At 40.4% G+C, this 27353-nt stretch overlaps 1 protein-coding gene and 1 long non-coding RNA gene across 8 annotated transcripts; both read right to left on the bottom strand.

Moving 5' to 3' along the window:
* Positions 1–65: 65 nt before the first annotated feature.
* On the bottom strand, positions 66–3446 carry LOC120737883. Its single transcript, XR_005696862.1, has 2 exons — positions 203–3446; positions 66–114 (listed from the first exon to the last, which is right to left on the bottom strand). It is a non-coding gene; the product is annotated as an uncharacterized LOC120737883 (long non-coding RNA).
* A 335-nt stretch (positions 3447–3781) lies between these two features.
* On the bottom strand, positions 3782–27179 carry rnf157 (ring finger protein 157). Of its 7 annotated transcripts, XM_040038856.1 has the most exons (20): positions 27061–27179; positions 24554–24672; positions 19406–19494; positions 18852–19001; positions 17335–17452; positions 17156–17222; positions 17020–17063; positions 16817–16864; positions 16579–16650; positions 16284–16443; positions 15550–15662; positions 15240–15472; positions 14754–14853; positions 14504–14612; positions 12403–12617; positions 12238–12300; positions 12088–12136; positions 8963–9073; positions 7515–7549; positions 5626–5738 (listed from the first exon to the last, which is right to left on the bottom strand). In XM_040038856.1, exons 1-19 carry the CDS (start codon positions 27146–27148, stop codon positions 7515–7517), a joined length of 1983 nt encoding a protein of 660 aa, XP_039894790.1. In that variant the 5' UTR covers positions 27149–27179; the 3' UTR covers positions 5626–5738. The 7 variants fall into 7 exon arrangements, 5 of the variants coding, with proteins under 5 accessions (XP_039894788.1, XP_039894789.1, XP_039894791.1 ...); XM_040038854.1 differs by lacking the exon at positions 7515–7549 and having other exon boundaries at positions 3782–5738; XM_040038855.1 differs by lacking the exon at positions 7515–7549 and having other exon boundaries at positions 3782–5738; positions 12403–12518.
* Between the last annotated feature and the right edge of the window lie 174 nt (positions 27180–27353).

Genomic DNA, 27353 nt, shown 5'->3' with positions numbered 1-27353 from the left:
ATATAGACCCCAGAAAGATTAGCTGTGCTTTGTGTTAACCTAATGTAGATCTGAAGAAAATAAACTCACCAGGGTTGCCCAGACAAAGGGAATAAAAGTTTGTGTTTTCTCAATCTGAAAATAAAGTGATGTCATTAATGACCACCTTCATTGTAGCATTTAGCTCATTAATAACACATAAATGCAGTAATGTTGCACCTACCACAGCCAGGATGGCATACAGGATGATGTCCAGCTCTACTTTGGTGGGGTGCGTGTAGTCCAGCACAGGCCGCGTCAGTTTAAACACACTGTTATCTGTGGTCAGGTTCAGATAGTCCAGAACATCGTGGTAACTGCACACTTTCTGACAGGAAGTCACATCTACAGCAAAACAGTTGTCAGATAAATGATTTCTATTGGAATTTAGATTTTAAACAATATATTTTGCCATTCATTTTTAACTTTTGTTTGGAAAAAAGAGAAATTGAGAGCTTGTACATAGCTGCTTAGTTTGTTTCTTGTTTCTTAATCTTTTTTTTTTTGTCTGCAGTGCTTTTATCATTTAATTTTCCTTGTAGTGTCAGGATACTGTTTTCAGGAAACTCAAGTTTCATAATATTTTTAAATCTAGAATTAGATTAATGTGGATTTAAAATAATTAAAACTGTCTATTGTCATTAAAGATCCTACACTTCTAGCCCATTAAATTACTTGTGTTTTCCTTTTTTCTTCCCTTGCTTAAATCTCAAGTTTCATCTTTTTTATTGGAAATAATAACAATAACTCTCATTTGAACATTTTTCGGTCCCCGATTTGTCTTAATCTCTATTATGCCTTTATGAGATATGTCCAAGAAAAGTTACTGTTACAAACAATGTAAAAAGTTAAAGAATCAGATACATGCAGGATGGGAAGTACTCTGCTGTCCATTAATGAAATGGAAATAACACTCCAAACAACACAAAGTCTTACCAGTTAAGATGATCAGGATGAGAAAAGCTGAATACATCGTATATGCAGCTGTGAGAGTGTCTCTGTGTGGTTGAGCTACTTCCAGAGGAGCATGTGTCCGTGCTGTTAGAGCTGCTGCCCTGACATTTAATCTGAGAAGGGGAGGGCTGGGCACAACAAATGACCTGGCTTGCTGCCTTAAATGAGAAAAACCCTCCCCTGCACTCTGATTCCGTAATTGGCTTACAGAGGAAAGGGACATACAGTATATATGACACTTACTTCTTGAGGCAGATAAAGATTATAGGTTTACGAGAAGAATAACAAATAAAACTAAGGTAAAGGCGGGTGGAGGGGCTTTATATGTTTTGGGACGGAGATAACGCAAATTTGCAGCTTGCTGGTGACACAGTCTTTGAGTTACATAAGAGATATTTCCTGTAACAGACACAAAGCTGCAAACCTCAGATGAGAAGGTAGAATTCAATTAGAGCGCAACTTGATCACTAAAACAAAGTGGTAATGACATTATGAACACTGTCCCCATTAAAACCACTTACTCCCATTGTCTTCCAGTCTCAGTGCCCAGCTGAACATCAAATATCATGTATTATTTAGGCAAAAAGACTTTCTGTACAGTTAAGTGACTTCACTCATAAAGTCCAGATTTAACAGGCTGGCTGTTATCAAACTGGAGTTTATCTTTGCTACTGATTATTTGTTAGATTACCTATCTAAATGAACAGTTGAGTGTTTGAGCTTCATTTTTGCTTGATAATAAGTATAACGTATAACAGCTCGTAACTTTTAACCTCTTAACCAGTGTCTGTGGGGTTGTTACAAAAGTATGCCAATGCAAATTAAACCCGAGTTCTCAATGATGGGCAACCAGGGGCCCCTCCTCTGCCTGTCAAAAAGTCTTCTAGTGGTATTGAGGTTTCTCACGACATCATGTGCACATTGCTTAAGAGTTGTTGAGTTAGATGTGATACAACCACTGGTTGCTGGGGAAATGTGTATTTCCCGACTGGTTGGCAGCAGTTCTTGGAGGTTGCTGGTTTTCACTGGGTGAAATCAGACGCAAAGAAGGCGCTGTACCAAAAAAGCTCTGATTGCTTTGGCTGCTAGCATTGTGACAGCTGCCTGGAGCCTTTTCAAATTTGCCTGCAAATAATCACTAACCATGAGCCAAGTGGTAGCACAATAAAGAAGTCCAACGAAAACTGCCAATGGAAAAGGTTTGCCTTACTAAAAAACTGTGCCACAGCCCAGCCAACATATTTAACTGACTTTTAGCAATCATTTTTATAGAAACTACCTTTAACCTCCAGCATACTAGTACTAACTACTAGTATTAACTGTTTAGCTCAATCCTCTCTTTTAAATATGGTCACATCTGTTTTCAAAACACCAAGAGAGCAAAGGGCAAAATGTCAGACCCTAGAGGCTTCAGAACAGTAGCCCACAAATAAGCAGGTTACGTCACATATCTATCTTATATAGTGCAGTATATAGTCGGGAATGGCTCTTGAATTTCTGAAAGATAAAGATATATCTGACAGGTGACTGACTACTTTTCACTTCTAAAGTGTATCAATTTATTGTTGTGTGTGAGTATTGTTCACAAATCTGGAAACTATTCAGATAACTGTAGTTATAGATACTGAGACTATTTCCATGAGAGGACCAGAGTCATGTTTAAAGCTATTTTGGCATTTTTCAGTTGTGTTGCTATAGACACACAGAGTCACAGTCACAGAGAAACACTGTACTGTAATGTGTCTGGATTACAACAGGACACTGTGCTAGGACTGTCTAAATCTTCTCCAGCTCAAACTACATGCCATACCCTAGTGAAAAGGAGGGTTTGTCAAGAATTTTTAGCAGCTCCTGGAATTCCCTATATAGCCTTGTGTGAGTCATACGGAGGACGACCAAAACCATATCACAGAATGAGGACTATTCACCAGGCGGATCATTGGCAATACAAAATTGGTTTTAGTTTGGAGAGATGGAAACAAGTTAGCTGACAGATACAGAAAAATCTGCTGAGTTGTGTAGTTATAAGTAAAAAGATGAAACCATATTCTTCTTCTTTTTTCTGTTTTTGGATTATTACTTCATTTTCTGTTTTTAGGACAGGGACTGATAGGGATGCCACATTTGGCTACTGTTATGCTGATTGGTGACATCTGTTGGGAAGTACACAAATCCGCTCACCTGTATATATTTGTAAGCAGAAAAGATCATTTGGGGCAACACAGATAAGGATAAAAGGAAGAGAATAGATGGATGGAAAGGTCAATTTTGTTGTGTGGGAATGGTTCCAATTTAGCTGTAAGAATTTTCTACTAGTGAGTTTGAACTTTCTTCTGGGAAGTACCGGCCATGAAGATAGAAGACAACGTTCCTTTAAACTGTGTTAAAAGTCATTGTGGTTTTGATTTGACGTATGTATATATTCTGTCTGTGACGTATGAAGGGGCGTCGTTAATTCAAACCCTGATGCTATAAAAATCTGTGTATGCTTTGATTAAGTCGAAGATCAAGTGCTGTCTGCGTACAGTGGTCTTCCCACGCGTGTATTCATTAAAATCAATTGTTTGACCAAGATCTTCTGGACCTGGTTGTTTGTACTCTCCTTCCTCAATTATGTGAACCTTAACAATACCAAAGTCTGAAAAATGACTGTAAAATAAGTGCGTCGAGCGATTTTCACTCACAGTGACCATGTTAGGAAACTCCTCAGAGAAGCAGTTCATGCTCAGAGACATAAACCAAAACACAACCTAGCACTGATTAATGAATCCTTCCATTTTAACTCAACAGAAAATCCCTCAAATGTCTGTTTAGTTGCAAAAACTTTATTGTCTGTTCAAAGTCTTCATTGACATTTTCACTCTAGAAAAGTGGGTCTTGCAGATTTGGGACCCATCCCTTTGATATCATACTGTGACTGGTGCCGTAATACAGCTTCATTAACACATTCGGACTGTGATCATGTGACTGTTCGCAGCTTGGTTATAGTAGTGCAGTAGTCTTGACCTTAACGGCCAACAGAATAGGGTTCCAGAAACTGATATTTAACACTGCAGGAGGATACGTTACGTCTTTATGCATGTGCAGTGATCCATCATCAAGTCTACAGTAGGGTGCAGGCTGACCTAGACTAACATGCTTACTCTACTGTCGCCTCATGCACCGCAAAGTGTGTCGTCTAGGAATCAGCTAATAGTGCATTAAATGTTGATATTGTCCCTTTTCAGTTATTCGTGTGTAAACCTTTACAAATTTTTCACATATTTTCATCCACATTCTAATAAACAACACAGTGTTCTGCAACAAATTAAAACACAAAAAGGTCAACAACAGGTGACATACATTAAAGTATATCTCACGAACTAAAAGCGTCACAAACAGGAAGAAACAGGCTCGAGGGAATGGTACAAACCGGGAAGCATGAAGATGAGCAAGATGCAAGACAGCAGTGTGGGCCAAGTCTTTCACTGTATTGATGCTTGTCTCACAAGAAATCCATTTACAATGGCAACGCTGAAATTTTTTTTTTTTTTAAAAAAGCAGTAACACAATGAAACGTCTGAATATGACCCAGCAGCGCAAACAGTTTTTTTCACTGTTTGAACTGCGAACAAGCATCCTAGTGCAGGAAAAAAAGGACGAGATGCAGTGTCTTTATTGCTCGGTGGTATTTGTTGATTTCAAGTTGCACTACAATAATACTGACATGCTAAGATGGAGCTGTAGATGGAGACGGTGCCAGTGGTGTGTTTGAGTGTGAGTCAAAGTTTGTGTTTGATTCCAGTCAGGGGACATTTCAGATGTCCTGTACATTCCCCTTCTAAGAGATTATCGTCCTACATTCTGTGTGGCATCGTTTTTTTTTTCCTTCCTCCAGTTGATCTCTGTTCATTTTGGCCACTGTAACTTGGCTCATCGACCGCCATACGAGTCCGATCACTTCTGCACTTTTGAATTGACATTCAGCACAGGTCGTTGTGTTTCAAAAGCATGGTGGAAATGAGAGGAAAACTTGGAAAGTTGCATGCGAAGTCGAGACAGGAGCTCCCTGATGAGAGGAGAGGGGTCAGCACTTTCTAGCTCAGTAAGGTAAGGTAGTCCGGTGTCAGCTGACTTTTAGCGTCAAAGCGTCCGACCACTCGTCAGGCATACAGTTTAAAACAGAGAAGGAGAAATACGCTAGTAATAAATCCGATTGCCGATCACAGTAGCCCCTGACTGTTTAGCTGGTAATAGGAAGAAAGGGAAAAAAGAAGAGGAGCAGCATATATTTTTTCTAAAGATAGTGTCACAATACACAGCTCTCATTAAACCTACAGGTAATAAATAATAACGTAGCAGTAGGCTAATCATTCCCACAACAAGTTAAATCACAGACAAGAAAACAAGGAAACTCCTGTGAGGGAAAAACAAAACAAAAAAAAAAAAACGCACAGACAATGGAGAGGTGTGATTCCTCTTTCCTCCTGACTCCAATCCAGAATCATCCAGGAAATTTTGAGAAAGATGGGGATGCGAGTCCCTGTTCAGTGAGGACAGTATCCAGCGCTGCAGCACTGTGGCAGGATTAAGAAGAGCTGACTGGATGAGTAAGTTTAGATTGGTGTGTGTTCGTGTGTGTTACACAATGAGTGGTCCACGGCAGGGATGTTTGGGACTCTGGACCCTGCTCTCTGCCCCCTGCTCCTCCAGGTTCATGTTGCTGGTGGAGTTGTGGTGGGGGAGAGGCTCCAAAACAGGCCTGTAGCCCCCGAGGTACAACAGGTCTGAATGAGAGAAGAGAATGAGAAGATGATTTGAATCCATTTTTCCAGGTAACTCACAGACAAACCGTAATTTTTCAGTTAAACTTTATTTGCAGAAATCAATAAACCCAAGGTACCGTGCAAAAGTCTTGGACTGTCCCACATTTCTTTATGTTTTGCTAGAAAAATGGGAAATGGGTGCAGCAATTCATTGAAACGTGCAAATATATGTAGAAAGCAAAAACAGAGTCTGTGCAGTTCTAATGAGCTTGGAAATTAATATTTCATATGATCACCTGTATTATTCAACACAGAACTAAATTCTCTTAGTCAGCTTTCTTGTATGTCTTCAACAATAGTTCTCCAGGCTTCCTAAAAGACAGTCAAAGCCCTTCTTTGGATGTTGGCTGTCTTTTGTTTTGGCGTAACAATGTTGATCCAACTTCTGGAAGCCAAATCATGACTGATAGTGTATTATTGTGTTTTTCTATCCAGGTATGCTTTTCCTGCATTGGCAGGTTGTTTGTGTTATCTTTGCCGTGCTTAAAAATTAAGATAGTGCCTTTGATGCCTTTCAGGTGGTACTTTTCTGCATTCATAATTCCATCAATTGTAACAAGTTCCCCAACACTACTAATGGTAAAATGGCCTGTATTTGTATAGCGCTTTACTAGTCCCTAAGGACCCCAAAGCGCTTTACACATCCAGTCATCCACACATTCACACACTGGTGATGGCAAGCTACATTGTAGCCACAGCCACCCTGGGGCACACCGACAGAGGCGAGGCTGCCGGACACTGGCGCCACCGGGCCCTCTGATCACCACCAGTAGGCAACGGGTGAAGTGTCTTGCCCAAGGACACAATGACCAAGACTGTCCGAGCCGGGGCTCGAACCGGCAACCTTCCGATTACAAGGCGACCTCCCAACTTTTGAGCCACGATCGCCCCATTGGCTGAAATGCAGCCCTATACAATGACAGGTACAAGGACTAGACAGAAAGTGAGTAAAAACAGCTGACGTCCAAATAAGAAAAATTGAAAGATTTAGAGAAAGACTGGAGAACTATTGCCAAAGTGTTTTTAAAGACATAGAAATGGGGGGTGGCTATCATATATTTTAGACCAAGATCAAAGTGATAAACGCCCTAAGAATACTTTTTCATTACATTACAGTTTATTGCAATAACAAGCGATAACCATTAAGTTGATTACCCATTATAAAAAAAAAGAACAGAGATAGCTGAGGTGTGTACAAAGACATCATACTCTTTCTTCTTTTCAAATCAAATTTATCCAAAACATTCAAATATTGAAAACTGTATTCTATTTTTAGATAAACAATAATAAATCAATGCTCAGTAGATCTCAGTGACGCATGTTGTGCTATTCCCTATTTAAAAATAAAGCCACAGACACAAAGATAGAAAATAATTCATACTTTTCATGTCACCAGCGAAAACCTGAATAATAAACAGGAACACAATTCGGTGGATCCACATTTCCTAAACAGTTGTACCTTTTGCAAGCCTGAAGAAATTATAAATTGAAAAAAATAAAAAAATAAAATGTAGACTTACATTTTCTTTTTAAAACTTAAAAAAACGCTTCTTACTTTCATCGATTTGGTACTCGATGACCTAATTAGATTGTGAAATACAATTTAATGATGAGGCTGAACGAGAAATCAAAAGGTAAAATAAGAACAAAAGAAAAACAACCGCTACGGTTTATAAATTACAAACCCCCAAATTGAGATTTTAAAGTCTGATTGACCATCTAACCACATCTCCATACCTAGTCCTCAATGTGCACTGGGCACGACTCCTCATCTGTCCATCCGAAAGAAAGCGAAAGAAGGAAAAAAGACAGAAGAGAAGAAGAAAGGGGCGGGAAGGAAAAATGTCCAGGAAAAGACAGCAGAGGATGTGAAGAATGATGGGAAGTAAAAAGGAGAGAAACAGAGAGATAACAAAACACCTTTACAACACAGGAATAGAAAACATGTCACGACATTCACCGTAAAACGCAAACAGGGTCGAGTGGGTTCATGGGAATGAAGGGAGTCTCGGGGTTTGGAGAGGGGACGAGGTCAAAAGCTACGAGAATGATGGAGAGCTAGAGGCTGTGAAGAAAGTTTGAACACAAAATGATATATGCTGACGAGGTAAACTAATACTCCAGAGTTTGTCTATTTACTGAATGGTGAACTCTTGTATTTGAATATCTAGTAAAAATAAACTGAGAAAATTCCTTAAATGTTTTATATGGAGTTTCTTTTATATGTCACATTTGTATTTGTATAAATAATGAAACAATATCCTTATCTTTCAGCCATTTAATAATATTTTTCATACCACACCAAAGGTTGTGATGGCTTTTTAAAGAGATCTGTGTTAAATTGGCAGCTTTAAAATTGTTGAAATGACAAAGAAAGGGAAGTTTTATAGGCAATTTTTTTTTTGCTGAAACAGTGTAAAGATAAGGTGTGAAACAAAGTAGAAATGGAATCAAATTCAACCAGGAGTCCAGAAAATAAGTGACTGCGATTTACAAACGCTGGTCGTCAAAAACAAAATCGACACCTTTAGCTCTCATCACAGTAACTCACCCCGTGTGGCGAAGCAGACGGGAGGGCCGGGGAAGGACAGGAGGGAAGATGGAGGGTGTGAAAATGAGTCGCAGATGTTTGGCAAAGCGGCTCGGAGCTGGCAGACACTGAACATGAACTTCAACTTTTGGGAAGGGCCAGATTGTTTCTCTCTCACACTCTCTCATGAAAGCAAATGCAGAAATCACCCGTCACTCACACATAAGATTCACTCAAACACGGCTACACAAACACACGCGCGCGCTCAGGCACACCGGGGCTTCAGCTAAAGGGGAGGAGGAGGGAGAGAGTGGACAGCTAACCGCTACTGGAGAAATAAAAAAAAAAGCAATGAAGCACCACAACATCAAAGGGTAAGGATGAAGAGAAGAAGGAAGGCTCCTAGTCTTCATGCTGGGCAAAAATGCTACAAATCCTCAGCTAAAAACAGCGTTTAAAAACCTAACTGCTGCTCTCCCTAGCTTCCACTCACATTAGCACGTTAGCATAGCAAGCTAATGCATCAGAAATCCTTTAGTCCTCTGCAGATAACTCTCCTCACGTTTTCTTTCCTCCTGTATCTCTCTTCATCCCCCGTCCCTACACTCTCAGTCTTCAGCTCTCATTGGTCCATGTTCGGGAGGTTGCCACTCACCCGCGAAACGGCTGTTGGGAGCCTGCTCATTATCCAACCCCAAAGAGGGCGTGTCACAGAGGGCGACGCCCTGATTGTTATTGGCCAACTCTGGACACCTGCTCCGCCCACCTGCAAGCGAGGGCAAAGGTCAAACAAGAGCAGCCAGGCACAGCATGTGGGGTGGAGGAGGAGGAGAAGGTGGGACAGGCAGGAGGGTGAGAGAAAGAGGAAGAGGGGGGAGGGTGTCAGAGGTGGCCATGCTAGAATGGCAATAACAGAATAATAATTGATCAAATATTTGCACATTTGATCAATATGAGTCTCTAGGATCAAGTTTCAAGAAAGCTTGTGAAGATGTTCACTTTTTTTCTTTATTTGACCTTCATCTTAATGCATATGTCAAATCATAATCCAGTGACTGGATGGAAAAAAATGGAGCAAAGGTGAGTATGTTCTGCTGAAAAAAATGTGACAAGTGAAGGAACTATGATAAAACAAAGAAGTTTGGACACTTGCAAAGCTTAGTGTGCAGGACTGCAGTGTCAGGACTGTCAAAACGCCGCCATTCTGACCTGTCACGGATCATCATGGCTGTCAAATTCACTATTCCAACAGGAATCAACAGAATAGAATAATCCTTTAATTGTCCCACAAGGGGAAATTTGGGTGTAACAGCAGCAAGAAAGACACATATACAAACAAACAACACACAAGACACAGAACAGAAACATACACAATTTTTCCATATTTATATGTAAAAATCTTTCCATATTTTTACAGGAAGAACTGTTTGATTTTTTATGCTCTTTTGATCAGTCATGGTTTACATCAAATGGTAGTGCATTTAATTTGATGATATCTTCAGTTCTATCTCTTGCGCTCATTCATAGACTGCATTGTATTTGACTTCCACATGCACTCACAGTAGACTATGCTGCTGTGGTGATGATGACAGCACGTATAATGAGAAAATCTTCATAGTAAAAATCATATTTTGCTGCTTTTTTTTCTTTAGCTTTGCCTGCCCAACATTTTGTTCTTCTGTGGAATTTAGGTCTTTCTCATACAAATGTCTTTGTATGTGTATATATATATACATACATATATCGTAAGTTAATATGAAGCAAATGAACTTGAGGTTTAGGTGTTTTACATTATTCATGAAGCACAGATAAATGAGATGAAAAATAAATTAAAAAGAAATAAACGTGACCTGTATGGAATATGATTTTCTTCCTTTTCCAGCATGGCCAGATAATAAATACTGAGATGTATCATATGTGTGAGCGCCTCATGCCTGCAGCAAGCCTGCTCGTGTGCAGAGTGTGTGTGCTAATAAGGAAGTGATGAGTGAATGATTGGCAGCTCAGCACAGAGACACAGACAGGGCACATTCAGAAGCCGTCTGGCAGCGCTGGTGCAGATGCACACAAGTGTGCGTGCAAACATACATCCTACAGCGCGTGTGCTCATTCACAGTCTGTCAGGCAGCACAGGTCCGCTCGTCTCCTAAAAAACTGAAAGGTCATTCAGTAACTCGCAGAGGTTGTTTCAGTCTGGCCCGAGGTATCACAACACACACACCCACGCGCACACACAAGTAATTTACATATACACGTTTCAAACCGTTGTCTAATTAAAGGTGACCTTGTTATTTTCGCTTCAAGCCTTACTGGTAATGGACGCCCACACGGTGCACACCACAACACTTTCTTTAGCACTCCACCGCGCTTGCCTTCTCTCTCTCTCATACATACATACATACACACACGCACTTCACACACTTGCACGTAAACGGCATCCAGGAGCAGTGCAGGTGGAGCATGTTTCATGATACAGAAGCTATAAAAGCAGGTGCAGGCAGCAAGGCTTAGAGAGTAAAAACACATAGATTGTACACTAACGCCAACAGCGACTACACAAACATTCAGAGAAATTCAAACCATGCAGATGCAAGTCAGCAGCCCTGTGTGGAGCAAAACCTGAATCTGATCAACAAAGGATGACTCTAGAGGCTCGTTTCCTGTTAGTGAAAGGATGCTCTGATCGATCAGAATACTTATTGCAAATGACCAGCCTTTAATTCAGAATGAGGACACTTTGGATAACAGAATAAATAAGTAAGAGCAAATCAACTGAGTTTGTGCTGCTTCATTCAGCTCTGTAACAACTCTGGGTGGCTGCTGACAAGAAAAGGGCTGGTTTGGTGCTTAGGACTGAGGTGGAGTTGGCTAATACTCCTACCCTCACACCTTTCCAGCATTAACTTTTAAAACTCATATCTAGAAACTGAACTGTCTTTGACTATACAGGTATAATTTACCCAGATGCTGCTACCAATACCCTGAAGCCCGTTGATGGATTTATCACTGTGGAAAGTGGAAGTATCATCACCGAGGTACGGTGATTACTGATAAAATGTCATTTTATTTATAGGGTTCATTCATAGGGTTATGGTACACATTCAAAAGAATGCATTCCTAGTTGCTTTCTTTCTAAGCTCCTTAGACTGTGTAATTAATGATTATGATTTTCATAATGTTGGCTTTACTTGACTAATTTCATTGTGGAAATTAGTCAAGTAATTTCCACATCCATACCTACAAAGTATGCCTACATCCTACAAGCTTACTGAGACACCTTCAGAGTCCTTTTCTTAACTAACACTTGGATTAACACATTTTAGATCATCACAGCTGTTAATGTCAGCATTAGACTTAAATATCACATACTGACTATAAAAGTGATTTAATTAGTAACAGTAACATCTTGAAGGCTTGATCAAAGCATCTGTAATTTATTTTGGCTCTTGTGGTCTTGTGAGCTCAGCCATCACTGTGCAGAAGATCAGATTCCTTTTGCAGACACGCTGCATGAGAAGCCATTCACTCTCATACAGATGCAGCCAAAATTGCAAGCATTTTGAAAGAGACTGCCCCATCTAGAGGACAGCTATTAACACACAACTCCATTACTTTGAAAGGGTTGGTATCACTCAGCCATGACACGAACAGATTTGCTATAATATGTAGTTTGTATGAAAGGGTGTATTTCCTTTTTTGTTTCTCATAGCTTGAGAACAACAAATGCAAACAGAGATGAGTTGCCATGGGTGAAAGGTGAATGATGGTTACTATAGTTACCTTTCCCATTAGATGGAGATGAGCAGTCCTCTTCAGTGACATCATTTCCCTGATGAAAATAGGGGGGGGAGCGTTATGAAACGTTGTAATAGGCAACTTAATTCATAAAATAAGCAATACTCGCAGTCTGCTCATCACTGTGTTAGTCACCTCTGAGTCCTGATCCTCTACAGCCACTGAATAGTTTTGTTCCTTTGGCTCTTTGGAAAATTCCTACAAAAAAGAAAACAACCAAAGGGAAGCTTTGAGTCCCGATGAGACAACAATTTATTTAAAACTACATGAATGTGCAGCTAGTTTATCCTCCATGCTCACCCTGTCTTGCTGTGACGGTCTTCGGTTCTCCATGGAGGCTTCCTGGTTCTCCTCGCAGTCCACATCTCCCCCCTCGTCCCCCCCGGGTTCACCTTCGGCCCCGGCCAGGTAGGACCCTGACATGGAGGACATGGTGTCAGTGCTGATGTGGGAGTGCTGCGAGTGGGACGAGGCCATGGACATCACTGACTGGGCCAGGCTGCTGCTCACTGGGTCTGGCAGACAGACGGAGACACACATCACGGTCCGGCTTTGGGGGGGTTCGGATGTTTGTTTGTTTGCGTTTTTCGGCTGCCAGGTTGGAAAAAAACTAGGCCGTGCGTCCGCAAATATTATCAGCGGCAGAAAATGTAAATAGTGACTTGCAAAAATCATTCCAGCTGGAATAATAGACCTTGCTTTCTGGGTTTTGCTCAAAGGCCGCTCTGTAGATTTCCCAGGAAATTTCATCTAGTGGCACCAACACAAAACGCTGAGGTGGTAAACTTCTGATTTATTTATGCTAAAAGCCTTCATTGAAGCTGCCTTGAGCTCCTTGTATTTAGCTTTCATGCAACATTTCTGAGACACTGAACACCATTTTGAGGAAAATGGGTTTCCTGGCTGGGTAGAGCAGCTGAAACCAACTTTTAGAACAAGATGGACTTAATTAACCCTGCATGAATGTTACAACAGAAAAAAAGAGTATAGCAATAACACCACACTATGGACAAGTTACCCTAAAAATGAGAACACTACAATTCTTGTGACTTTTACACCTTTATTTGGGTGTGAAAGAACAAGAGTGAGTTTAAGAGTTCGTCACAGCCTTTTTCTGTGATGGCAAACTTACTTTGTAATTGACGTCTTGATTATGACCATCATGTGTGTGCTTCCACTTAAGGAAATCTCTTATTAAGTGGACAACTTATGTTGTATTATGTAATTCAGGAATAGTGCAAGAAATTAAGCTGGACTCTAGTTTGTTTCCTATTACCTCACATGCTGGGTGTTGCACAAATTAAATGGCATTAGAGTTGATGCATTTTTTTAATCATCTGAAGTACGAGGGTGTACTAAACTTATCACAGAGTTTTAAAGGGGAAACTATAGAATGATCATAATGGGTGTAGCCACAGTGATGGCCACCATCATCATCACTTTCCCACAAGATTGACTCCCAACTTTTTTGATAGCTCTGGTTTTAGAATTGAATTTTGATATCCATTTGACAGCCTGCACCAAAACAATGAACTACAAGGTGTATCGCGGCCATAAAAAGACTTGATTTGGATTGAAAAAAGAAGGGAAATGAAAACAAAAAGGATGCAAAGGTACCACACTGTGTACGTAATTACATTCAACAGTGAAGGAACTACTCCACTGCAAATCCCAGATTTAATAGCAAATGATTTTCAATCTTCTCAAATGTAATCCTTTTCAGTATTGTAGTGTTGCATAATAACACTTTACAATATACTTTGTAGTTTGTGTTGTATGTGTGTAGTACAGTACAGCCTATTTACTGGTACGGTCCAGTGCTTCGTTCCTGAATCGAATCGGTGATTTTATGCTCTTAAGTGACCTGATGTTGGCAGGTTTAAGCATAGTAAAAATGATCTCCACCAAAAAAAGCCGTTGCTGTTTCAAAGTATGGTTGTGTGTTTTTGTCCACGGCGATGCAAAAAAAACCTTTTCTTGTTAAACATGGTTGATATAATCAGACTTGTGGTTTCTATAGGAGCACATACCAGCGTTTCACAGTGGCATAGATCATAGCAAGCCTACTTGCTATCACTGGAAAATTATGGCCCACAATAAAAATTAAGTCCAGAGTCACATTTCATGCATGATGAAAAGACTTACAGTGGCATCAACTATATAAAATGTGAGGCATAAAACAAAACCTTTAAAACCACACTTTGCCTTTAGAAAATAGAAGTGATTCACATCAGTTGCTGCAATTTTTAGAGCAACTCAAAATTTACATAACATGCATTATGCATGTTATCATGCTTATGCAAGTGTGAGTCACACAAAAATAGGCTTGAGGTGTTATAAAAAGGTAGGAAAAGGAGTATTTTGAGGTTTAGTGTGTGTGTGCATGTGTGTCAGTGTATACCTTCTGGGGAGGTAATGGTGGAGGAGAGGGGGGTGCCGGTGCAGGATGACTGGTCGATGGCTCCAGAGGAGGAGAAAGTCAGGTTCTCGCTGTCTGGAGTTACTCCGCACTGTAAACCAACAAGAGCAAGCCGTAAGAGAGACGTTCACAACATGATGTGTAAACTAACGTGTAAACTCCCACAGCCGTAGGAGACATGTGACACTGTGAAAATGCATATTCTCTCTGTGTATGTTTAACACACACATACCTCCTGCTGGTCCACAGCGAGTTTGTGGCGACAGGCCTCGGATTCACTGCAAGACTTCTCGTCCTCCTCGGGAAGCACAGAGGAATTCTGGGAAAGTGACCTAAGACAAGCGACAAAGTGAATGTACATCAGAGAAAATAACACCAGGAGGCTGAAAATATTATGGAGCAGAAACTGAAATAATAATAATAATAAGTATTATTATTATTATAATTTTGTAAAAATGTGTGTGGAAAAATCTTTTACTTTTTCTCTGTGAAATCTACTTCAAGGTCCAACAAATTAAGCTACAGTTAGCAGACTTGAACTGAAAAAAATAATTTCTCATAAGAAAGAGCGGGGCAACCATAAGTTTTTTTTTTATATGCTCCTATGATCAAAGCATGCTGTCCTAAGCAGCCAGCTCCACCCTTCCCGCTGATCCAAGCAGAAAAAACAAACATCAACTGTGACCAGTTTTCTCTCTGGCCTCACAGGTAGGCTCACTTTGAACCACTCTTCTTGAGTTTAAGAGCCTGGCCAGAGTTGGAGTGGTCCAGAGGAGAGAGGGAGCGAGCCGGGGCAGGGTGAGGCTCGCTGCTATACGGAGGAAGGGCTCCAGAGACGTGGCTGGGACCAGAGTGGAGAGGAGGAGGAGCTACTGAGGTGGTGTTGAGGGGGCCGTTCAAGGCCTCCAAGAGAGACACCGCCTCGTAACCAGGAGGGATGTGCTCTGATGCCTGTGAGGAGAAGAGGGCGGTGAGAATCTGAGTTCAGGATGACTGGAAATGATCACAACACTGTCTCTCTGTCTCACCGAGTGTTCCTCTGAGTCGGAGGTCTGGGAAGTGATGACGGGGTTAAAGCTGCTAGGTGACAGAGGACTGAGTTTCTTCCTAATTGCTCGAATCTGCAGCAAAGCTCTGAATGCTTAAAGACAAAGAAGACAGAAATTCAAACAATCCATACATCTACAAACAAAATTTTGAGGAAAAATATGATTTTAAAGGCTACAAACAAGATGAAGAGGGTTGAATTGATGAATTGCCAATTTGACACCTTTACATTACAGACTGTTTGTGTACAAGTGTCTTCATTTTTGTTAGTCTTTTATCAGTTTGGGAAACACTAACCCTGTCAAAGTGTATCAAAATTTACAATATTTTTAATTATTCTGGTTTTAGCTACAAAAGAAATGTTTCCTGCAGTGGATCTGTTCAATCTATGATGCAGATTTTACACTTTTTTCTTTTACATTTCTGATGCAGTTTCCTATAGTCTCTAGAATAGAAGCAGCTATTGTTTAAAATGTGTTTCCTTCCTCCCATATTTAATTCTACATGAAATCAAACAAGGATTTTATTTCTTTTTTATTACCTGTAGTCTTTAAATAAATGAAAAACTAACTGAGTGAGGAACCATAGGATATTTATCCCCCTCAGTGTGCAGAATACATCTTGTTCAGCTAAAATATGAACTCGTTCTGCACTGTTTTCATTTGACTGTAAAACAAATCTGCCAAAAGATCAGTATTTCGATATCTGAACTTACGCAGTCTGCAGATAGGGCAGCAGTTGGCCTGGTAGCGCAGGGTGTCTGCACAGGCATTGCAGAGACACAGGTGTCTGCATGGCAGGATGAGCGTGTCTCGTACATCAGACAAACACACAACGCACTCCGCGCTGTTGTCGCTGATTTCGTCGTCAGCAACCTGGAAACAAAAATCATCAAAACACTCGGAAGAAGTCGATTTGCGAAAGCAGGCAGTGACACTGATTTGTTTTGGTAGACTTTCACGTCACTTCTAAAGTGCTCTGAAACGCTTCATATGTTTTCCAATTTTTACCTTTGATTCCTGGCTGTTGTATTTGTTCTCGATCCCATAGATCTCCTGCAGTAGGTAACTCACTCCATCAACCTGGGAAAAGGAACACAGAAATGAATAAAGGCGGCCACTCTCACGGGCCAGACGTGAGTTTCAAGGAGGAAATAAAGCTTTGGTGTGTCTTTGTCTTTCAAAAGAATGAAGTTGCTACACAAAAGGACGTAAGATGGAGGGAAAGAAGAAAGGCAGATGTATTCACCACTTGTTTCTGCTTCAGAGGCTTCACACAGTAGCTTCCATCCATGTGCTGGCAAAGAAGGCAACAGTTGTATGTATTATTAATACATCTGTAAAATATTAGCCTGTTTTTGGAGTTTAATATTGACAAGACATCATAATAATGAATCGTGATAAACAAGAATAAATTATCCAAATTTCTGGAAATATAATTTCGGCTCTTACCTTTTCAAATGTAGCTAGCAGTATGTGAGAGTGGCCCAAATGATCTGCAAGGATGAAAATAAAACAAAAAACAAGTTGGTACATCTTTATGCATATTCATATGACATCACCAGTGTGACAAAGCACATTAGCTCACCTTCTCCCTCGTCTACAACAGCCTGCACAACCATGGGGAAGATTTCCTTGTCCATATCAAACTGCAGCTGAGGAGAGAAACACCGCAGATATCCATCTGTACAAACTGGCTTCATGCTCCAGCACAACCTCATGTAAACACACGTTTCAGTGATCGCGCTGCAGGTACAAGCCGCCTACCTCGTCGTCGGCCCACTCGCTGAGGTTGACGGTGTGTGATGGCAGACAGAACTGCTGGCAAACTCCCCTTTTGAAGTGTACCGTCTCAGACTGCAGTGAGCTGTCCTGGGGCAGGTAACTGCAGGAAGCAGATAGATACAGGTCAGGATATAAGAGGAAGGTAACAGGAAATGGCTGTTTCTATCTGCTGTAGCTGACTATAAGCAAAATAGGTAATTGTTTTTTTAAATGTAGCAGCTGGAGAGGGGGAGTCTCATTTAAATGTAATTTATTCTGAGTAAAGTGGTGAAAAAGCAAAATGTGCATAGGTCCTCCGTCCTGTTTGGACAGAAATAGAATCACAGCTTCTTATGCAAGATATGCAAACACTGAGCTGCATTTAAGATATGCGAGACCGTGCTGGCATAACAATTTTCTCTGCCACACTAGCCTGTTTTAATTTACACATTTATCTTTTTTCTTTAAGGATGCAGCAATGTCACTTTTTCTCTACAAATATTTATTCAGAATCAGAAGCATCTTAAATGAATTGGACTCTGGTTCACTTTCCTCTCTGCATACAAAAAACAAAGCCTTTTAAATATGCAACACATAAATAGGCATATACACACAATATATTCACATATATTTAGCTTTGGTTGTCAGCCACAACTTATCTCAAACTCCAAACTTCCGTGTACGCTAATTTCAAGTCCGCATGGCATTGCAGAGAAGTCACTGGGCTCACTTTCATGTAAAAACACGAGTCCATAGCTGGTCTTCATATGTTAATATTAACCAAAAATGAACATAGTGATTCTGTTGTCCCTTGTAGGCTAGTAGATATTGTTGGCAGTGGCAAAAAAGAGAAGAAGCACAAAGCGAAAGTGATCAAATCCGAAATTAAAACAAGGGTAGTCGCTCTGTGGTGAGAGCTACACGCCTCCCACATTTTTATGATCCAAGCTTAAGATTTAGCGAAAATAAAATCAGCAAAACGGCATCAGCACTCTTTTTTTCCTACACAAAGCAAACGGATTCAATTCAGTAGCTCTTCATATTTTTCCCCTGGTCATCTACACCACAACCGCAGTTGCTCTATGCACCCACCAGTGGGGCCTGAATCACACTACCACAGGCTCTGTTTGGGCCACAAGTGGATGTTTAGAAAACAGAAAGAAAAAAAAAAACACACACACATAGAAGTCGATCCTGTCTTTGCAGCAGTAGTTTTGTGGGGCGAAAGTAACCTGTTGCCACTCGGAGGAAGAATCTGTGTTTAATGTGGATCAGTGTTTTATGAAAACGCAAGCCAGAGTAATTTGTGCTCAACTCAAGAGTTTACGGACTCTCGATTCTAGACGGTTTCGCCAGAAATAAGCACAAATAGAAACACAGCTGTGATTACGAGACATCTGGTTCTACATAACTAGAACAAATTCTGCAGACTAACACCAGATATGCAGTTATAGTTCAATAAATGACAAATGAACCGGTTCTTATATAGTTACTTCATCAGGAAAATGACTCTCACTCACACTGGCACTCCGTTGTGAAACTCCTCTATGGCCTGGTAGTAGATGGTGATGGCCACCTGTGTGTCAGCATCAAAGGTGAACTCGACATTGTAGCAGGCTCTGGTCTTCCCCGCTGCTTCGTCACCGGGCAGCTTCAGGTCCTCACTGCACCTGGATGAAAAAGGGAGAATAACAATGTCAATTATTGTTTTAGTTTTGTTTGTTAGTCTATGATTATGAGGTTTTTTTGTGTGTGTTTGCGAAAAGCAAAAAAAATCTGTTTTATAGAGTGCGATAAATATCTCAGTAACGTAAATCATGGTTAAATAACTTGTATATATGTATTTATTTGCCTTTGGCTCTAAACTCAGCACAAGCTTTCATGTGTATCCAGGCCTCTTGCATGTCTACAAATAACAAAGATTTCATCTCGCAAAAAAATTAAAACAAATGAAATCAACACGCATAATTTGACACTCTCTCTTATATTTGTTGCTATGACTTGCTCCCTAAAAGCAGATCTGCTGACATAAAATTACACCAAGGCTGTGTAATCAGTGGACAGAGGTGCGTACCGTACGAGTCGCAGTGTGTCCTTTCGAATGTTTATAAGGCTTCGTAGCGTCTTTACAGGTTCCTGAGGTGGAGGGGCTGCATACGGGAACTGAAAACAGAAAGGAACAGAAAACAAAAAACAAATTATAGATGCTAAATACATGTTATGATACCGAAGAGTACTACCATTCATTTTCGTCTCGACCGCACAACATTCCTCTCTCCACCACAGCAAATTTAGGGCTGCATGATGACCCTGGCTGCTCCCAGTTTAACCTTAACACAAAGATGTTTTTGGTTTGTCAGCACAGATCTCGTCGATGCTGACAAGTGCTGAGCAAGAGTAAAAAATCTGCCCTTGCTGTGTCTTTCCAGGGATGGGCCTGACACTTCAGACAGTGTTCGGTAGGTTCCTGAACTTGTGTGTAAAACAGCCCAGCATAAAACTGAATCTACTTACAAGACAAATGGCTAATTGACAAGAATATAAAGACTTTCTGTGATGGGTTAAACCTTGGTGTAAATTAACACATGAGCGTTAAACTTGACCCTATCTGTGGATCACTGCTCAGCACTCCTTTGTTGCGTGTCTGAAGCCAAAAGTTGCTGAATTAGCGTAAGCGGAGAGCCGAGGTGGTTTAAGGATCTCTGGAGGATGTGGTCAGATACCTCGACACTACAACCCCCAAATCTGTACGCCTCTGTGTTTAAGTGTGTTTGCGTGGCTGTGAATGGCACCGTATTCAGCACTATTACACATCTGGGCTCAGCAGGAGTCACGCCTGTAAACCACACAAACAAACACACATCGAGTAACAGATGCTGAAAAGAGCCATTCATCGGGAACTCGGGGGCAATACTGTAGGTCTTATTAAAAATCATAAACATCAGAGCAACACTCTGCACTTCCTCGCACACTCCCAGAGTAAAATCAAAACCCACAGATTGTTTCTCCTGTTCAAATAAAGGCCAGTGTTGTTCAAAGAACCCACAGGTCAGTTTTGGTATTGTGAAAAAAGCTCAGAGTGACACCACTAACAAGCTGATACTAGGCCGTTACAGTGTTTACTATGTTCACCATGTTAGTTTAGCATGTAGCATGCTAATATTTGGTAGTTACACTTTGCAAAAGCTTGTCCTAAAGCTAGACTCCTAATACTAACTCTATAGCAGGCACCACATATATAACACGTTTAACCACTCAGGAAATAATACCTACACGAAGCCTCGGACAGCTGAACCTTAAACTCTTCTCTTTGATCAATTTAATTTAACATTTTCCAAATTCTTTCCAGAGATGCTCAACCTCTATCAACCTCTAACAGATTTTTTCCATCCATCTTTATTTATAAAGCACCATAGCTGACACAAGGTGCTGGAAATTGGAACTAAACTAAATCATGAAAATACATAAGATATAAATAAAACCATAAAATTAAAAAAGGCAAATAAAAAGAAACCTAAAACAAGAAAAAACTCAGTTTCGCTGGGGCCGAAGGTCAAAGAATAAAAATGGGTTTTAACGTGCAAGGGCAGGTTATTCCATAATTTAGGAGCAACTCAAACTTGCACAAAAGTAATTGCAATGAAATATCTCCACTGACCACTGCACCACTTGACATAAATTACCCCGACCATTCGTGCTCATTCTGATGCTCCTTGGACTTATGTCTGTGCTTAAAATTGTCGGTGCTTAAAATTGTCGGTGCTCAAATTGTCCGTGTCATCATTCTCTGTCTGTCTGTCTGTGTCACCCGGTGCTGTGTACTTCTATTATATATTATATTATACTGTGTATAATGACAATAAAGGCTTTCAATTTCAATTTAATTCAATGGCAGAAAAGGCCCTGTCCCCTCTGAGTGTCCTCCTACACCTCAGTACTTTCAGGAGCAGCTGGTCAGCTGACCTGAGAGACGTACAGGGTGTGTATGGATGAAGAAGATCAGAGCGCCGAGGCAGGGCAAGAACAGTCATAAGAATTTTAAAATGAACAGGCAGCCAGTGCAGTAAAACAGAAAACATTTCACTCTTGCCAATCGCCTTAAGTGATAAAAAGTGGACTTCACCACTGCTCTAATTTAAAATCACTGTCCAACTTAAAACCAAGGTCGGTAATGACAGGTTTAAAATAAACTTCCAGGGGTCCCAAATCAACAGAGGAAGACTCACAGGGACGACTGGGTCCAAACAGGAACACCTCGGATTTTGTTTCATTAAAATTTAAAATGTTTAAATTTAAGATTGCTTTAATGTCATCTAGACAGGCCAAGAGAGGTTTTATTTTATTTTATCTTTTAATTAAAATTTGTGTAGAATCCATGCTGTTGTGCATGACAAAACCCATGCACACTTGCCCTGAAAATTTACTCATAGTTACCGTGAACATGTGGATTTGGAACATGCCAATTAAATACTTGTGGTCATAAATTAAACCCAGCAAGCATAGTTGAAACAGTATTGTGGTTATGAGGCAGACTGCCAGACTGATGCTGTTTCCCAATCCAACAGCAGACTGGTGTGTCTTACAAGGCAGAACATATTGATCATAATATTGCATATCTAAAAAACAAAAACAAATGCTGTAAATGTGACTCAAAATGTATCTATTTGTAAAAGACTTCTTAGAGAGAATGTGCTGCTGGCTGTCCATTCTACACATTCTAGCTTTGGCTGAAAAATAGTCCCAAAGTAAAAAATTGTGCTGTGATCATTGGCAATCAAGAACAACAGGATTTAAACCGCAGGTTTGGAGGAGGAGAAAGGAAAAGGCTATAACAATACAGACAAATACAGTACTGTGCAAAAATCATGAAAGCTTTGTTGTAATTTCTTTAAGTAGTCTTCAGGAATAGCTCTCTAGGCTTCTTGGAGGACATGCAAAGGTCGTCTTTAGATGTTGGAAGATGATCTCACACTGCTTCAGTAACCTTTAGGTGCAGCCTCTGGGGAGGCCAGTTCATGTTGATAATGTTTAACTATGTTGTTTTCCTTCCAGGTATGCTTTTACTACACTGAGAGTGTGCCAAGAAGGAGCGGCTGCAGCCTATCCTATCTGTTACAGGGCAAGAGTCAGGCTGCACCCTGGACAGGTTCTTAGTTTGTTTCAGGGCAAACACATAGAAACAGACCCAGGCAACTTTAAAAAAAAATACAGGAACGTCAGGCTCCTTTCATGTTCCAATCTGATATTTGTATATGATACTATTCCAATCCTGACACAAAATCTGCAGATACCTAAAGTCCTGATTCAATAAGAGGACTAGGTGTTACAATCCCTTATAATACATTGCTTCAAATGGAGAAAGTCTTGAGGGATGGCTACTATGAGGGAAGGCAGGCCAGAAGCTTTACCAGCGGGACCCATCATCGGCTGTGTGTCTCAACTTCACACGGTCTTTCGGCCTTTTATCACAAATTATTCTACAAATTTTTTCTTTCTTTTTGCTTCCTTGGTTAGGTTTAGGGATTATAAATCCTTAGCCTAGCCTTAGCCTAAATGTTCTGGAATAATAATGGAAATGGAAAAACTTTTCAAAATCCTAAAAATATCAAGCTGATGAGTGGAAGTCAGTGATCACCAAAGAACTTGTGATTCATCCTCTGTGAATTAGGAATGCCTCTGAAGAATCTGACAACAACCCAAAGGTACTGGATTCAAAGTAGGCCACCTAACCATCGTTGCCAACCCGTGTTGTGGCTAAAATCCATTTTGCATTTGTGTTGTCCAGCCAGGGCACTCTAAAAAAAAAAAATCCCTAAATATAGCCACGTCCATTATCCTGTTTGTCGAGTGGTGCGGGAGACTGAGAACACAACAACTGCGGTTGGATTTATGATTCCACAGCACCATCTGCTTCGAAACCACCAACCATTATATAATGCTGGTAAAGCTTCAGACACACATACAAGAACAGAAAAAACAAAACATCACCAGCTGAATTCTGAGCCCACGGGAGGATTATAAACACCCATATAATCGGGAGAAAAACTGCACTCCTAATTTTAGCCCCAGTCTAGACAGAAACAGCACTGCAACTGCGATTAGCACACAGAGCTAGATGAAGCCCAGTCTTTCTGTTCCATATCAGCTTCAATTTATTCCAAAATTTTAGCCCCTTCAAGCCTTTTGGACTGTGTTAAATTCTCTTTTTCCTCTGCGGGTTTGAGCTTTTTGCAATCTGAAGCTCTCATTAGTTTGAACTTCAGGTTCATGATTAGGTTTGCACGCACCCACCGGAGGGACCATCACTTATAAACGTCTCTGTAGACGGACTCAGCAGACTCTCATTTCATTTTTAATTAGTTTGACAGGATGAGACGTTAAAATAAATTTCAATCAATGACAGTGTGAAAGACCGGTAATTGCCACTGCAGGAGTCAAGCCTGCTGAAACTTATCAATTCCTGTTTAATAGGAAGAAGACAGCAATACCATTGATGCTGAAGTGTTAAAGAATCAGTTTTTCCATCGATCAAATGCAGAAAAATGTTTCTGCTTCTCAGATGTGCAAATTTTTAAGACTGGACACATTTAAACATTGTTTTCTTGGAAACAATGAATATCCTTCATTTTCATTTCTTTGTTTTTTTTTTTCTTTTTTCTTTTTTACATTTTATTGTGTAAAAACTTGCTGAAAAACCAAACGTATCATCAATCAATAGAAAATAAAAGGAGCGTTTGTTAATGTTTGGTGTTTTGTCCACGTTTAACATGAACATCAACCATTGTTACAGTATCAACAGCCCCTTTTTTGGGTACACAAACATCTAACAGCCAATCACATGCTAGTATGCAGTGATCTGAGGCATATAATTATTGTACATTATTCAAGGCAGCCCGTTAAAGTTCATACTGAGCATCAGAATAGGAAAGAAAGGGGATTTACTTGACTTTGAGAGTAGCATGTTAGTTGGTTTAGTTCAGACTAGCTGGTCTGAGTATTTCAGGGTCAGAATTTAGCATAAATAACAGTAAATCATCTGTGTTACAAGGAATTAAGGAAATTCTGAAGGCAAAAGGGGGGTGTAAATCAGTACTAGCAAAGTGTAACTAACAAAGAAGTATAAAGGAAAAAGCATGATAATGTGATAAGAAATTTCCTGTGAAACACCCCAAATTTTTGCTTTTGACATTATGTTTTACTGTTAGTGTGTAAAAATACCTACCGCTACTGGTCTGGTCCCCAGGAAGTTAAGGTCTGTATTCTCCCCAAACAGGTAACCCTCCGGGTGAGTGGAGTCAAACTTCTCTCCCCCCATGATGAAATGGCTGGCAAAGTAACTCCCTGCACAACGAAAACGAAGAAATAAGAACATATTTATGATCGTTTATTACGTTTCAATGTACATGAAAACTACATATACAAAATGCAAATTGATGAAATCATTTTCATCAAAAACTGAAGGAGCCATGCGAAATTACGCTGCTACAAACTGACACTTTGCGAGTCCTACCCATCTGGCACCTCACCGGCATAAAACATTTATACTTCCTGTAAATCTCTGAGCCTACATTCTCAGTATTCACAGATAACTCGCTGTAAGAGCCAAGTAATCCCAAACTGCATGATAAAATTACCTCATCCTGTCCCTAAACTGGCAGGTTAGACAAAATGGTCCTTTTCTTATTTTACTATGACCGAAAATAGTGAAATAAAAAGCTGATGACTAAAAGACTAATGCTGGGCTGTTATTGTGCTGTAGCTTCTATACCTGTTTACCTAGACTCAAGGGGGATGGCAGCTAGACTAAATGGACATTCTGCTTTTTAATAACAGGTTAGGCTAATATCATAAGACTGTAATGGAGGTTTGCGGTCTCTAAATAACATGCTGGGCAGTCGAGTCATGTTTCTGCAGGGAGGACATCTGGTCTGGCATCGCTGGTCTGAATCTGGCTGCTTGGTTTTTCACACTTATTAAGACCATACAGGAGGATGAGGGTTTGATAGTTTGACCTTAAAGCCATTAACATAATAAAGGGGAAAAACAGCCTAAGCGATGAGCCTGTCTCCCTCTCTCTTCATCACTTTATTTACAGCAGGTGGGAGAGGCGACCTGGGCTCAGGCTCTGTCACCAGATCCCACAGACAGGAACTAGGGCTGACAGATCGGTTTCGCTGGCAGCAATAGCCACCTCTATCCTCCCTGCCAGCATCACCACCAGTACTGCTCCAGGCTACAACCGGGGCTGTTATATCACAAATTTATATCGCCTACGACTAACTCAGCTGCTGTGGCAACAGCGGGGCTAATGGCAGCCACTTTTCTTCCCTTCCATCCTCATCACAATCAGCACACGATGTCAGGGTGAATCTGAAATATTACTCTGATGTTTCTGAGCGTGAGAAAACTCATATTCCCGGATTGTGTTGCAGATCTAATTTCGTGGGAGATTTTATTTTAATTTATGTAGTCGCATTTGACAGATTTGAACAGCAATACGATTACATTTTCTAACACAATGCCTGTTTGGTATTATTGTTAATCCGGGGAGGGGGCTGGACACAATGCAGCAATCAGAAAATATCAAACACGACAGACTGAAAGCACACAGGTCAGTCTGAAGGAAAGGGCCACTTTATTAGCTGGGTCGAATGAGCGTAAGTGACCTGTGCGGACTAATGTTTATTCATTTATTTTTTAAATGTAAAGAAAAGGTCTTCCAGATATATGCCATAATATGGCATTTATATTTAGTCTGACTAAATTTATATTTAGTCAGGAAAAAAATTATCTTAGGAAAAAAAAGGAAATAAATGATCAAAACTAAAAGACTCCACAGAGCTGAAGGAATTAAATTATTATTGATTGATAATTATGTTGCAACTATTTTGATTATTCTTTTAGTAAAAGTTTCCAGCTTCAGCTTTTATTATGATTACAAATTATATTTTGTATGAGTCATTCATTTGATTGAAAACTGTAAATTAGACATATTTCGATTTTAGACATTTTGAACTTGTATTTTACAGTTGAAACCACAAGAACATAAAATAATGCAAACATAATTGACAGGCAGTACTGGGTGGACATTCACAAATAAACTGAGATTTATAGTTAGTAAATTAACAGTTTTAAAAATGCATAGATCATCGCAGCTAAAATTCAAGCTTTAAACTTTAAAATATATTCTAATTTGTGAGTTTTATTTCTCAAAGTGAATATATCTGACTAGTCTTTTAAATGCCATCCATCAGGATTTACTCCTTTCCACAGCCTGATTTAGTCCTAATGCCAACCAGATGCACCAAAGGAAAAGCCAAACCCAGTTCTGCCTGCCAGTTTCTCCTATTCATGAAAAATTTGAAGTTGAATTTGCATAAATACGTGCAAAGGACAGTTAGTTATAGAAACATAGGGGTGCTGCTGCGTGTTGCTGTCCTTCTATGGATGTCACTACAGTGCTGCAAGATGAAGAATAAATTAGAATAAATCATCTAGCACATAAATATGGAGTAAATGGAAAGCGCACTTTTAAGTGGGTGGAAAGGTGGCTCGTGAAAAACACCGGTCTCCACAGGTAGCCGCTCCGGGTTAAAGGCTGAAATGCCCCTGCAGGCCTGTAAGCTCACGGGATACGAAGGTGATGTTTTCCCTCCAGAATAAATCATCTGCAGCGAGTTTTAGATAACACTCACCCAACCCAGTCCGACCTGTTCTTTGATGACTTACCAGATTTCGGTGGATAGCGGTACACCGAATTGGACGGGATGTCCACTTCTTCCACGCCTATGTTTTGTCTGCTTGTTAGAGCTCCCATTTCCAGTCAAATAAAGACCGCACGGCTTAACGGGCATAACACTTCAGGTCCGCTTTGTACGCTGCGTCTCTTTACTCCCTATCATTTAATCCAGTTCGTGCTCCCCTGTCCATTACTGTCGGGTCCGAGCCCCGCCGTGAATGTGACCGTTCCGGGGATTAGTAGTTGTTCTCTTGCTGCTTATCCCTCCCTGGCCAACAGTGCA

Source organism: Simochromis diagramma, unplaced genomic scaffold, assembly GCF_900408965.1.
Source record: "Simochromis diagramma unplaced genomic scaffold, fSimDia1.1 OVJJ01000402.1, whole genome shotgun sequence".
Classification (NCBI taxonomy): Eukaryota; Metazoa; Chordata; class Actinopteri; order Cichliformes; family Cichlidae; genus Simochromis; species Simochromis diagramma.
This window is presented reverse-complemented; position numbering and strand designations above follow the sequence as displayed.